This window comes from Stenella coeruleoalba (genome assembly GCF_951394435.1).
Source record: "Stenella coeruleoalba genome assembly, chromosome: 15".
NCBI lineage: Eukaryota > Metazoa > Chordata > Mammalia > Artiodactyla > Delphinidae > Stenella > Stenella coeruleoalba.
In genome coordinates this window covers 62,105,528-62,119,850 of record NC_137161.1, presented here as the reverse complement: position 1 = coordinate 62,119,850, position 14,323 = coordinate 62,105,528, and the positions used below count along the sequence as shown (strand labels likewise).

Sequence of the window (14,323 nt, the reverse complement as noted above, 5' to 3'; positions counted from 1 at the left end):
CAGACTCACCAATACGAACTCAGATCCCAACACCCCGGTCTTCCTCCCCCACTATCCAAAACTGAGAAATGACATCAGTTACCACAGGAAGGGGCTTCCTTCCTTATGTGTCCCTGCATTTCCTGCCTCCTTTGTGGCCTGGTGGGGCCATGTGACTAATTCTGGCCAACAGGCTGTGAGTGGAACTGACTTGTGTCACTTCTGGTTTGAGATACGTAACAGTGGGTGTGAGTCGTCCACAACTTCCCTTCCCCAGCTGTGGTGACCCAGAAGCCAGCCCCTGAGAGGCGATGTCATAAAACCAGAACGGTCTGGATTTGTCAGTCATCGTACCAAAGGAGAGGCGCCTGATTCTCATCAAGAAATATATGAGAAATACACCCTTGTATTCATGTCCCAAGAGTTTATGGCCAATTTGTTACTGCAGCATAGCCTAGCCTGGCCTAACACCACAAAGGGATTTCCAAGGCTAATTCTTGCCATGTGTGATGTTTGCCTCGCCTGTGTCTTAGAACCCAACCTGGGCCATGCACGTAACACACACATCAGTGCTCATCTTCACAACAAGCCCAGGAGGCAGGGATCAGCCCCATTTTACAGACGAAGCAACTGAGGCACGAAGACTAAGTGACCTGCCTAGGGTCACACAGCCTGCAGATGACAAGGGCAGGACCCTGTCCACTGTGCTACGCCGATTCCCCACCAAACCCCACCTGATTCTTAATCTCTAGGTTCCCAATTCCAAGAGCTCCCGCTAGAAACAACATGCTCGCCAAGGAGAAAGAACAGCAGCAGATGAGAGGGTGCCCCATCCCGACTCCTGGAGAGACGGCAGGAACCTTCGCTAGAAAGAAAATGGAACAGTCGTTTAGAAAGAAATAAAATATTTTTTTTAACTGCAAATTATTTGCAAATGTTCACGTTTCCAGTGTAAGTCATTACAAAAAGATCCCCAAGAAACACTTGGTTTATCTAATGTGAAATAATGGTTTAACTTACAAAAAATAAATATGTATTTCCACCCAAAAGAAGAAAGATGCTTCTCTGGCTTGAAGTCAGCAACGTAATTCACATAGCGAGCATGAATCCTGGGGCAGCCGTGACCTCTCTTTGCTTTTTGGGTCTCACTTTGGTCTCCAATCAAGGGACCTACAGGGCTTTGAAGAAAGGACCCCACTTGCCCGTTTCCTTCCAGGAACACAGGGACCAACCACCAGATGCTGAGCCAACCTGGCCTTTCCCTGGGATGCTGCTCCTCGGCCCAGTACTTCCTCCCAAGAAATTAAAGTCTTGAGACTGTTTTTCTCCCTAGAGCAGTACTTAAAAAAAAAAAAAAAGAAAAAGAAAATCACTGACACTCATGAATGGGTTCTTTTCTTGTCCCAGAAGAGACTCAGTAACCGTAAGTCAAGTTCTCCACCCCGCCGCCCCTGACAGCCAACCAGAGGCCCCGGGTGAGAAACTGAACTCTAAGAACAAGGAGGAGACTCAACGGGGCTCTTTTCAGTACCAACTGCTCACACCTGGAGGCACCAGCGCTCTTGGCTTTGAATGCTGAATAACCATGACCAGGTCTTCTCTTTCGGGCACCTGAAGGCGTAAACCCATTCTAGCTACAGGTAGAAAGAGGGAGGAAGGAAGGCAAGGCAAAGACGGGAGCGGGTGACGAGGTGAGCAGTCAAGCGGGGAAGTCGGCGTTGAGAGAGCTCTCCCGGCCTGGAGCTCCAGGGCCAGGTCACCCGGAGGCCAGCCCAGTCCCGTCAACGAGAAGCACTGGGAGACATGCGGCCTCTGGTCCATGAAGCAAGTCCCGGTGGAGGCAGCGCTGTGACACTGGTTCCCACGTCTGAGCACCCAGAAGACCAGATGGCTGGTGAGAAGCGCGTCCATGCCCCTCAGGACACTGCCTGAGAGTGAAAATGACCTTCACCAGGCCCCTCACCTCCAAACTGCAGCCTTGGGGAAACAAGCATCTGGGTAGAGCCAGGCAAGGACAGAGGTGCCGGGGACCAGGGAGCTTCTCGAAAGCTTGGAACCTGCAGACTTCGGCTGGAGAGATCTGAGGCAGTTGGCTGGATTTGGTCACTAGCATGTTTTATGCAACCGATTTCTCTGGAAGTCTGGCGGCCCAAACCTCCCCACAGAGCACGGAGAGCACATGTGCCCTCCCAGGGGCGTGAGAACATGTGTGCATCTGTGGGGGTAACAGAGGCAAGGATGTGCGTGTTTTGGGGGCACTGCATCCCTGTGTCTCTCCTGTTTCTTCACAGCCAATTCCAGGCAGGGGGCCAGAGGGTGGCTGCTTTCTGTGTGTTTTGGTTTTGGGTTGTTCTTTTTTTTTTTTTGGTTTCAGTCTACGCGAGGCTTGGGTTCCCAAGGATGCCGACTGATCCCTGGCTGCTGGCATGTCGGCCCTGCAGTTCTGAGCAGCTGCACCAGCTCTGGGCTCACACCAAGCCAGCGTCTTTGGCCATGCTGTAGAAGAGACCTCTCTGTTGCAGGAGGCCGGAGGGAGGACCACACTCGCGGATCTCCCCTTTGTCCAGGACAATCACCCTGCAAGGAGGGGACGCAGACATGAGGGGTGGGGAAGGGGTTGGCACCTCGTGCCCCAAGAGCCCACCTGGGCAAGTCCCTGCTTTGGGTCAGGCCCCTAACACCCTATGCCAGGACTGTTACAGTAGCCTTCCACCTGGCTGCCCATCCTCAACCCCAGTTCTAGTCAATGTCAATGTCCTGTGATGCTACCTCCAGTACTCTCTATCACCTTTTATATTTCCTTCCCAGCACAATTCCCTTTTATTTGTTGCTGTGTTTATTGTCTGTCTCTGCACCCAGCCCCCAACTAATCTGTAAGGTCTCTTAGGCAGGCTCCCTGTCTGACAGATCCCTGCTCAGTCCCCAGTGCCTGGAACGGAGCCAGGAATGTGGCAGGCACTCCACACATGTGTTGACTGAATAAATGATTGAGTGATGTCAAAAAATGCCTGGTACTAACCAGGACAAAGAGACGTTCCACCAGCTCAGGCTGTCACTAGGCATAACGACAGTGTTGAATGAATGAATGAATGAATGAATGGGTGACTGGGGTGGACCGCAAGGTCCAGAGGCCTTCTGTGCCAGGGCATCACCTCGTGTAGTCCATGATGGTGTTGAGCCGGTGAGCAATGGTGAGGACGGTACAGTCATCAAACTGCGTCCGGATGGTGGACTGAATGAGGTCATCCGTTTCCAGGTCCACAGCCGCCGTGGCCTCATCCAACACAAGGATCTTCGTCTTCCTCAGCAGGGCCCGGGCCAGGCAGACAAGCTGGCGCTGCCCAACGCTTGACCGGGAGAGAAGGACCAGGAAACAGTGTCAAAACCACCCTGACCCTGAGCCTAGGCCTGAACTGTGAGAAGGGAGAAGAGACACTGGGTGCTGCTTAGACCAGGAGAGCACTTCCACTCCCCACATCTGTGCCCATGGCAGACATCACTAATCAATCAGAATGGTCTTCCCGTTGAGCTAGAAGCAGGCTCAGAATCATTCTCAACACAGGGCTCAGAGGTGCTATCCAAAATAACAGGTAGCAAAAATGATCCCATATCCATGCCTTCTGTGGGGCCCCTCACTGCGGACTTTGGACTCAGTCACGTGCCTGGCTTTGGCCAATGGGATGCTGGCAAACATAAGGCCGGCAGAGGCTTGAAATGGGAATGCACACCAGGCTTTGCTCACTCTTGCACCTCTGCCATCACCATGACAATATGCCTGGGCTGGTCTGCTGGAGGATGAGGGACACACGGGGCAGAATCTAACTGCCCCCAGCGGAGGCCGAATAGATCTGCCTACAGCCAGCGGCCACCACCCACGTGCGTGAGCCAAGACTAGCAGAGCTGCCTGGCTGACCGCCCCAGTGTGTGAGCGGTCAGGCTCTTGTTGAACACACCTGAGGTTTGGTGCTTGGTTGTCATGGTGATGGGTAAGTGACAGAGGCACAGGATCTCTGCTGCGCCAGGCATTAACACTTCAGTTGCTGGATCATGGGTGGATCCTGGGGAGCCTGGGAGACGGACCACGGCAGCTGGGGCAGTGGGTGGGGACAGGGAGGGCTCAGAGCAGTGCTATTTACTGACTGGAAGAGAAGCCTTTCCAAAGTTTAACGACTGATAGCCACTCTCCATTGAATGGACCTGGTGTAAGCAAGGAAGCGTTTTGGCCATCCTGGTTACACCTCATGGTAAAATGAGCCTAGATTGAAACCCATTTTAGATACTGAAACTGAGGCCCCAAGAGGTTAAGAGACAAACAGCTCACGTGGCAGAGCTGGGACTCAAACCCAGGTCTGAACCAGATGGAAATGGACAAAACCTACAAACGCCCTGACGGAGGGAGAGCTGAAGCCGAGGAGACCCGGTTGGGGCCTCACCCCCGCCTACCTGAGGTTCTCCCCGCCTTCTGCGCACTCGTGGTTCAGCTTATGGGGAAGGGCCGACACGAAGCCCTTCAGGTGGGCCAGCTCCAGAGACGTCCAGACCTCTTCATCTGAATACTGGCTGAATGGGTCCAGGTTCATGCGGAGGGAACCCGAAAACAAAACGGGGTCCTGTTCGAAGGGAAGATGGCAGATGACGTGTGAGGCTCACGTCACGGTGGACACGGGTGGGGCAAAGAGGTGCAATGTAGAAAGTTCTTGCCAGAATTGTTCAAAATGGGGTTTCACAGTCCCTTGGAATCACCACTTCCGAAGATGTCAATAATGGGGGAAAAAAGCCTGGAAAACTCTGGATTAAGTGAAATAAAATAGATTTCTTTCTTGCAAGATTTCCCAGAGCATTCAATATGCAAATGTGTTGGGAACTTTCGGGAAGGGAGATGCAGCATGGGCAATTCCTAATTGCAAGGTACCTGGATTCCTCCCCATCCCACCTCCAAATAAGAACCTTAGGAGAAATATAAGGCAAAACAACACTAAAAGGCAACGTATTAAAGAATCACCACCTACTGGCATCAGTCTAGAAAATTCATCATTCTCGCCTAGCTCTTGGGAGGGTCAGAGATCCCTGTGCTGACCGGCAGCCGGCAGAGAAGCCAGTATCTTAACTGTATCCTGTGAGATGCTCAGGAAGCTGCCTACTGGGTGGCAGGAGTGAAGGAATGAATGAAACCTGCTTAAGGTTCACTGTTATTTATGTGCTAAGAGGAGATTCCGTGAAGAAACACAGCATAATTTCAGTAAAAAAAAAAAAAAAAATCATGAAAGTAGGAATAAAGGTAGGTTTGTCCTGAAAATACACACATGTCGCTTTCAGCGTGACCCAGCCCAGCCCATCGGCCCCACCTGGGGGATGATGGTGATCTTGAAGCGGAGGTCGTGCAGGCCAATCTTGGCAATGTTGACATTGTCAATGATGATCTCTCCCTCGGCAGACTCGTTGATACGAAACAAGCCCAGGGTCAGGGATGACTTCCCAGCTCCTGTCCGCCCCACGATGCCAACCTGTGGGACAGGAAGGGCCCAGGGTGAGGTGGGAATGCTGCTATCTGGGGTTACCTCCTGCCCCATGGTGCCCTCATTTTAAGTACCAGCCCCAGAGCGATTCAGTCATCTGGTCAACCCACCTCTCACCGTAGCCCCCACCCTCAGCAGCTTCCCAGAGACATTCCTTTAGGGGCTGTTTTGGCCAAAGGTCAAGAAGGACTCCCTTCTCTTTGCCAGCTCTTTTTAGAAATTAAAATTAGGTTTTTTTAACATCTTTATTGGAGTATAATTGCTTTACAGTAGTGTGTTAGTTTCTGCTTTATAACAAAGTGAATCAGTTATACATATACATATGTTCCCATACCTCTTCCCTCTTGCATCTCCCTCCCTCCCACCCTCCCTATCCCACCCCTCTAGCTGGTCACAAAGCACCGAGCTGATCTCCCTGTGCTATGCGGCTGCTTCCCACGAGCTATCTATTTTACGTTTGGTAGTGTATGTATGTCCATGCCACTCTCTCACTTTGTCACAGCTTACCCTTCCCCCTCCCCATATCCTCAAGTCCATTCTCTAGTAGGTCTGTGTCTTTATTCCTGTCTTACCCCTAGGTTCTTCATAACATTTTTTTTCTTAAATTCCATACATATGTGTTAGCATATGGTATTTGTCTTTCTCTTTCTGACTTACTTCACTCTGTATGACAGACTCTAGGTCCATCCACCTCATTACAAATAATAGCTAATCAGCTGTTTTTTATAAATTAGTTATTTTCAACTCAAGATAATATTAAGTAACAATCAGATTGTTCTGGTGAAATATCTGAGCTGTTGAAATATCTCCAAGGTTCAAGCAGATCCCCCTGCATCCCAGCTGAGGAAGCAGAAAGAGGTTAGGGATACAACCTGGCCTCTACTTATCCTCTCTTGAGGGAACTGGGCTCCCCATTTAATGGCCAATGATTGATGTTCCAGTTAGAACTCTCCCTTCTCATCTGGGCTCCAAAGAGGCCAGCTCCTCCACCCTCTGACAGCAACTCACAGAGCAGAGTCTCATGATGTAACATAAGCCATAAAGCGTCAGTGAGAACACCGCCCACTCTGTTCCTCCCCTTGTTATAAGTTGGAGAAATTCTCTCATGGGAACGGTACATTCTGAGCCTTGGGGTAGGAAGTTTAACAAATTCGTATGTTCAGAGATGAAACACTGTCTTCTGGCAAACGGCCAGGAGGACCCTGGGTCTCAGAGCAAGGATGTCTTCCAGGAACAGCAATACGTTCCAAAATTCTGTCCATTTCACATGTCCCTTGAGCCATCCCTAGTAGTGACGATGACGTCTTTCTGTTCTAGAGACTGCCAACTCAAATGCCTAAGGGGCTGAGTGGGCACATGAATGGAGCAGGAAGGGACCAGTCGGTGAACTGGGAGGCTCGTGTCTTGTCTAGAAAGAGTCAGGCAAGGAGGATGGGCCCAGTGTTGCCACGTGTTCTGATCTTTCAAGAAAAGCAGGAAATGGATTTTTATATAAAACATTCCAGATTTTTCAACATTTGCAATTTAGATTTCTTTCAAAACGTATCTGTGGGCTTCCTTTGGCCCTCGGGCTACCAGTCTGCAACCCTGCTGGGACACTCTGAGCAGCTTTTACTTCCATAAGCCCCTCTCCGAAAGGCCACTCCACCCTGTGGTTTGGGACAGGGACAGACTGGGAAAATGAGGAAGCTCATTTCATCTGCCTGGTGGCAACCTACGCCCGACCGTGAACTGGTGGGGGTCAAAGTGCGCCCACCTTCTCCCCTCCATCGATGGTGACGTTGATGTGCTTGAGAACCAGGTCCAGGTCCTCTCGGTAACGCAGGCCGTAGTCTCGGAACTCCACTCGGCCCACCTGGGGCCAGTTGCTGGGGGGTGCCATCTCCTGGATTCGCCAGGGAGCCTGCAATCACAGTGGGTGGTGGGGTGGGGTTCAGGCGTCTGAAGTCCACCTCATGTGCCCTAAGGCTCTGTGTGAGTGGCCTCCATGACCCCTCTGACCACATGGCTCTCTCTCTCACTCACTACGCTCCCCACACTGAATTCTGGACTGTTCCATGAACACCCACACCTGTTGCTTCAGGGCCTTTGCACTTGCAGCTTCTTTTGCCTGGAGTGCTCTTCCCCAAACTACCCTCTGGACCTGCTCACCTGCTGCAGATCTCAGGCCAATGAGACCACCCTCCTAGCCCTGGGCCCATCTTTCCCCCCCCCCATTTTCCTTCAGAGCACTTACCCACCTCCTAGCATTTTAAGTACATATTTGCTTGTTCTGTCACCCACGCCCACTGGAAATCCCCTCTATGAGGACAGGTTCTTTTATTCGTTCACTGCTATATCCCAGGGCCCAGAGCACATAGTAGGTGTTCAATAAACACTCATGGACTGAATCAATGAATGAGTGGTCTTCTCTCGACAGACACAAGGGTAAAGGTGAGATACTCCAATGGCTTCTAAGGTCTGGTAAAAGCAGCAACTAACACTTGAAGGTCACTCTATCACATTACGTCGTTTAATCCTCAGTACAATCCCACGAGTGGGTTCTTTCCTATCCCCAGTTTACACATGAGGAAACTGAAACACAGAGAGAGAAAGCAACTTGCCTGGGGTCACACAGCCCCTGTTTCTGAAAAGCTGCTTAGTTCATTTCAGCATTTCCTGAGGTCTACCTCTGGATGTGCTCTGGGCCAGGCTCAGGGCTATCTTCAGGGAAGGAGAGGAATGGTGAGGGCAATAAAAGAGAAAGTCCATCCTTTCTCGCCCATAAACTTCTTATGTTAATTTTTTTACACCCTTTATATAAATAAGGGGACATGCTATAAGAACACAAAGGGGACTGGAGAGAAGTGGTTGGAGCTTTCTATCTATAAATAAATATCATACATAATATAAATAAACACATAAGTAAATACATATATTTTAATAGTGGTAGGACTGGTGATCTTTCTCTTTTTCAAATATGCTCTTATTCTAAAAGTATAAAAATAAATAATTAGAAGTAGTAAAATATTTTAAAAGTAAATTAAGTTGAATTTCACACTTTAAACGGGTGAACTGAGTGGCATAAGAATTACATCTCGAAAGCTTTTATAAAAATAAATTAAAAATAAATAAATAGATAAATTCAGTGTAGGGTGGGAAACTCCTGGTGTAATGTGCTCTTATTTCCACAGGGGGCGCTCACACCATTCTGACAGATGCTCTCTGAGGAAGTGGGCCCTGGTTCACCGAGTCAGAGCATTAAAGGACCTGGTGTAGTTCACCTCTGTAAATCCTCAAGACAAAGTCTAACCAGGGTCACTTTGGTCTCATTCCCAAGGGGCACTTTCTTGGAATAAAGTGCGGCATAAAGGCACACACCCAAATCCTGGGTCTGCCATTTACCGGCCATGTGATCTTAGGCAAGCAACTTAACCTCTCTCTGTCCATTTCCTCACCTGCAAAATGGGGATAACAGTAGAATGTGAGTTATAAGGCTGTGTAGAGAATAAATGAATTATTCTATGTAAAATGTTTAGTACAGGCCCTGACACCCCACAAGAGCACAATATGTGTGTCCCTATTACTATTATTATTGGTAGTAGTGGGGATGGTGGTATCTCCAAGCATCACTGCTATTACCATTATTAACACTACTACTGCTATTCGGAGGTGGTGTGTGGGCAGAATAAGGCAGTTTTTAGGGGAATCATGGCACCAAAGCCTGGAGACTTGGGTCCTACTCCCAGCTGTCCCACGGACCATGCGTGACCTCGGACCAGCCATCGTCCCTCCCTACATGCCTTTTTATTCCACCTATAAAATGAGGACTTGGGTTAAATAAATGCAGGGTTTCCCAAACTTTGGTCAATTCCTTACCAATAACATGATTTTTGCAATATCCATGTACTGATTCTCTTGTTCCTGACTTTTAATATTTTTAAACGACTCATTTGTATTTTAATGTTTAAACTTATTTAAAGAGAAAATTAGTATGATTCACTTTCCATAATGTAAGTCCTCCCCGCAAAAAACATAACAGATAACAGAAGATTATTTTTGTCAGATAGAGGTTGCCTATTGAAGGCCCACGTGGTAGGGCTCAAAGGATTATTTTGGGTAAAGCCACACTGAAGATCATGGCCAAGACGTCAGGCCGGGGGCTTGCTTTACCTCCTTCTCAGTCTCTGAATACTCCTTGAGTCTCTCCACGGCCACAATGTTGGTCTCCATCTCGGACGACATCCGAACAAGCCAGTTCAAGTATGTGGTGACCTGTGAGTGGAAGAGTCACATGGAGCTTCTAGAGTGAGCGAGAGTTGCTTTATTTCCATGAAGTCATTATTCATTATGAAATGTTTCAGATAACCAAGGTACACAAAACAGCAACCCCAAGTACTGTGGCCAGACTTCCTACATTGTGTCTCTTAAGCAAGCACCACATGTCAAAATAACCCAGGGGCCACACAAGTAATCAGAAAGGAAATGAAGAGATATTTTGAACCAGATGATAAGAAGAGAACGCAATGTATCAAAATTTGGGAGATGCAGCTAAAGCAGTACTTCAAGGGAAATTTATAGGATTAAGTACATTTCTCTTGTAGCTGGGGGCATCCTCTCATGCCATCAAGGACTCTCCTTGGCTGATGGGGGAATCAGGGCCGCACATCTAATTTCTCTCCTGCACCAGTCGGTCACTGGGCTCTAGACCTGCTCGTCAAACTCTACTTGGTCCCCTTTCCTCTCCCCCACTCCCACAGAGATCCAAAGCAAAGGCCCAAAAACCTGACAATTGGCTCCCCATTAAGAGAACTGGAAAATCCACCTGAGAGCACCCCCCTTACCTGCAGTGAGTAAGACACCGAGAGGCCCACCAAGCCAGCACTGAGACTGTGCCGGGAGATCACTGCAAACAGGGCGGCAAACAGGACAATGCAGTTGCCTACACACTCCAGCCGCACAGCCAGCCACCTACGTGGAGACACAGGCAGAGGGACGGGCGGACACATGGACACATGGACGGACACACACACACACACACACACACACACACACACACGCCCAGAGTCAGCTTTTCAGGGACTTGATTTATAGCTGGGGGGCGGGGTGGTGGTGGTGGCCACTTTGCTAACTGAAATAATTCCCCAATAGTTCCTGAGAGAGGCCTCATTTGCCCTGCTCATGGGACATGGGGAAGGAGGGCCGAAGGGACACGATTTCAGGAATTCCTCACTAATCTGGCAAGCCCAGGAACTAAAATAGAGTTCTACAAAAGTGACCTTTCCAGGAAACTGAAGCTTGCCTTTTTAAGAACCAACTTTCTCTCACTGAAACCTTTAAAATATACCCATGTGTGCTTTTAAAAATATGTCCCAGAAAATTCCTAAATACTAAGAAATTATCAACTATAAGAGGCACCCCCTGATTTAAAATAATTTTCTTCTTGGCAGGAGACGAGGAGGTGGGAGTGAGAAATAAACCACCATTTTCAACACAGCCAAAGGGTTCCCAGACCCAGATCACCCTCATTTCAAAAACATTAAAATGTATTGCCTTAGCTTTAAAATATAAACTGGTTTAAAGCTAACTTTTATAAGATATCACATAGGAACATTATTTTAATGTTTTAAAATGTAAAGCATTCTAGAAAAGACAGTAGTATCAACATTTTTTCCACTACAGCGTTAAGATCCATGTGACTGGTCCTCAGGGTGTGAGCTATTCCCACACACACCCAGATTTTGACAAACTCCCTAAAAATTCTTCAAGGGAAGGCAAGGTTCTCTCCAGTACTTCACAATCTCCCTGCCCAGTCTTACACGATGGGATTACATTGTGCACAGTGGGTCACTTCCAGGGTGCTATTACCCCTCCCCAGAGTTTTCCATCCCACATCTCAAAAAATACATCAGGAGGTAAGCAAGTGAGGAGGATACTTTTCCAGATTCGTCAGTAATTAGCAAACTTCTACCCCCTTTTTTTGATTGATGGTATTTAATCATTCTTGATCCCCCAAATGGCAATTTCACATGGTTCAACCTAATATAAGTAAACTGCTTCCAATACTCATCACACAGGGGTGGTGTGATGAGAAGCATGGCGCAAAAACACTCAATAGCTGAGGCTGCCTGCCGTCACTGATGATCCTGTAGCACCAGGACAACAGCTAAATGATGGATCCTGCAGTATCTTCTGACCCCAGAAGAACTCTTTGTCCTTGCACTCCAATGCCCCTGGAGCTGCGTGCTGACCGTGCTCCTTTCTGCTTTTAATGGTTATAAAGTCCTCTCCTCGCACCGAGTCTATCGCTCCACACCCTCATCCAGGAACCAAGGGGCTCCCCCTGCCCCCTCCCACGGCCCCACGCCCACCTGTTGGCCACGATGCTGGGGTAATAGGCCTTCTGGTTCTCGTCCACCTTCAGGTCGCTCTGGCGGATGAAGCGCTCCTGTTCCTCGAAGGCGCGGATGACACTGACCCCCAGCAAGGTCTCGTTGAAGTGGGAATAAACCGGGGAGCGGCTGACTGACTCGAGGCGCTTCAGCTGCCGGGAGGAGGCCACATAGAACCTCTGTGGGAGAGAAGAGATGGGGAGTGGGGGAGGGTTCCTCATCCCAGCCTCCCAGGGCTGCGCTGGAGAACGTCTGGATCCTTCCAGGGGCGAAATGTTGGAGCTGGGCTGCTCTCAGAGGGTGTCCCGACTCAGCTGGCGAATGGCAGGCACAGCGCCCACAATACTGCCGGTGGTGGTGATGATGATAATAACTAACGCTTACGTGGAGCCCAGCATCCTAGGATTGTTTTAAGTTCTTTCACATATATCAGCTCATGCAATCCTCACCAAAAACCTACGAGGTGCTCATTCCAGTTTCACAATGAGTAAACTAAAGACAACCTCTTCCCTAAGGTCACGTGGCTAGGAAGCGGCAGAGCTAGGATCTGAACCCCGTCAAAGTGCTAACCTCAGCACTGCATGGCCCCTCTGATACCACTGACCTCTAGGGTTTATGGACCCTGCAGTGTGGCTTTATGACAACCAGACCTCAGCGCAAACCCTGCCTCCACCCGTCCCCATGGACAGTGACCACATCCGCTCTGCTCCTGCCCTAATGCCGGGCATTCAGCTCGTTAGAGATGTAACAAGATGGAGTCGCTCACTGGAAGTGCTGAGGAGCTGTGACACAGGCTGGACTGGTCATCTGAAGACACCTCTATTCTCCTGGACGTGCTGCAGATGTAACACTGCTTCATCAACAGCGGAGGCGGGCAAGCAGACACAGGGTGCTCAGGGACATGGCCTCCTGCCTCCTGGCCTGCGTCGGGTGCCCTGGGCCATTTTGGGGGCAGAGACCTTCCACGGAGAGCACTGAACAGAACAGGTGGCTCTGACAGGGCCTCCAAGGTCAGCCACTTCTTTCTGGATGGCAGCTCACGTGGTCATTTGAACCGCAAGCTGGGCAGCCTTCTGGGGCTCCAGAAACTCTGAAAACTCACCCAGGGACCACACCAACCAGGGCCATCTCAGAACAGTGGTTCTGACAATCCCTGCACACGGTCAGATGCTATCTCTTCCTCTGGCGGCAAAATGAAATCCAGACCTCCTGTCTGGCTCAAGGCCCCCTGGCATCTGTCCCCATTACCCTCTCCTGGAATCACCTCCTCTCCCTGGCTTTCTTTCATCCTGGGTGGAAACAGTTCTAAAACATTTTACCTGCTCAATTTATTCCACTTGTCATGTCCTCAGAATTTTATTTCCTCTAAAAAGCTAACCTGAGATTTATTTTTGTTAAGGAATAGCCTGGTTTTTAAAAAATAATTATTAGCTTTCCTTTTAAGCTCTGTTCCAGGAGACATAATCCACCTCGTGGACTCACCTTACTCTTTCAGAGACCAAGACATTGCCTGGTCTCCTGAGTGAAAATAACTGCCCGACACACACCTGCCTTGTGCCAGGAAGCGGGCTGAGAGCCGAGACACTAAGACGTGTGCCGGGTAATTTTCATGGATGCCAAACAGTTCCACAGGCAGAAATGCCTTATTCCAGCAATGTGGAAGCCCAAACAGAATTCCACATCATCTTACCTCTTACATTCCTTTTTCTAAAAATGACTTGCTTTTAAGTTAAAACGGTAATGTATATCCATTTTTTAAAATCTTGGAGTGATATAGACAGAAAGATTAAACATTACATTAAGTCCACAATCCAGAGATAAGCACTATTCAGATTTCAGTATATAACCTTTTAGATCTTTTCCCGAGAAAGAGAGAGAGAATACATACCCTTACACACATACACCCTTAAAAGCCTTTTTTTTTTTTTTTTTTTGGCGGTACGCGGGCCTCTCACTGCCGTGGCCTCTCCCGTTGCGGAGCACAGGCTCCGGACGCGCAGGCTCAGCGGCCATGGCTCACGGGCCCAGCCGCTCCGTGGCATGTGGGATCCTCCCGGACCGGGGCACGAACCCGTGTCCCCTGCATCGGCAGGCAGACTCCCAACCACTGCGCCACCAGGGAAGCCCAAAAGCCACTTTTTGAGATGCAACTTACATCCACTGGAAAGTGCACTAAATCTTTACAGCTTTATGGATTTTATGTTTATCTACACCTGCATAGCCACTACCTGATCAAAATCTAGAAAATTCTCTCGTGTCCTCTCACAGTCAACACTCCTTATAGCCACTACTCTGACTTTTACCACATCGTACTTGCCTGTTCTTCAACTTCATAAAAACACAATCACACAAATGTACTCTTTTGTGTTTGGCTTCTTTCGATCAACATAGTATCTCTGAGATTCATCCTCCTTGTGTGTATCAGTAGTTCATTCCTTTTCACTGCTGAGTCATTGT

General features: G+C 49.0%; 1 protein-coding gene across 3 annotated transcripts in view; it reads right to left on the bottom strand.

The window, feature by feature from the left end:
- Nucleotides 1–14,323, bottom strand: part of ABCC1 (ATP binding cassette subfamily C member 1 (ABCC1 blood group)) — a 131,356-nt gene continuing 117,033 nt past the window's right edge. For 2 of the 3 annotated variants that reach the window (XM_079944530.1, XM_079944531.1), the window contains 8 exons: nucleotides 11,846–12,045; nucleotides 10,319–10,445; nucleotides 9,648–9,749; nucleotides 7,252–7,398; nucleotides 5,325–5,483; nucleotides 4,423–4,589; nucleotides 3,132–3,326; nucleotides 874–2,556 (listed from right to left, as the gene is read on the bottom strand). In XM_079944530.1, coding sequence (XP_079800656.1) covers nucleotides 2,448–2,556; nucleotides 3,132–3,326; nucleotides 4,423–4,589; nucleotides 5,325–5,483; nucleotides 7,252–7,398; nucleotides 9,648–9,749; nucleotides 10,319–10,445; nucleotides 11,846–12,045 — 1,206 coding nt within the window. In that variant the 3' untranslated portion in view covers nucleotides 874–2,447. Of the gene's footprint in view, nucleotides 845–873; nucleotides 2,557–3,131; nucleotides 3,327–4,422; nucleotides 4,590–5,324; nucleotides 5,484–7,251; nucleotides 7,399–9,647; nucleotides 9,750–10,318; nucleotides 10,446–11,845; nucleotides 12,046–14,323 lie in introns of those variants that run through there. The other variant, XR_013831562.1, reaches the window with a different exon arrangement.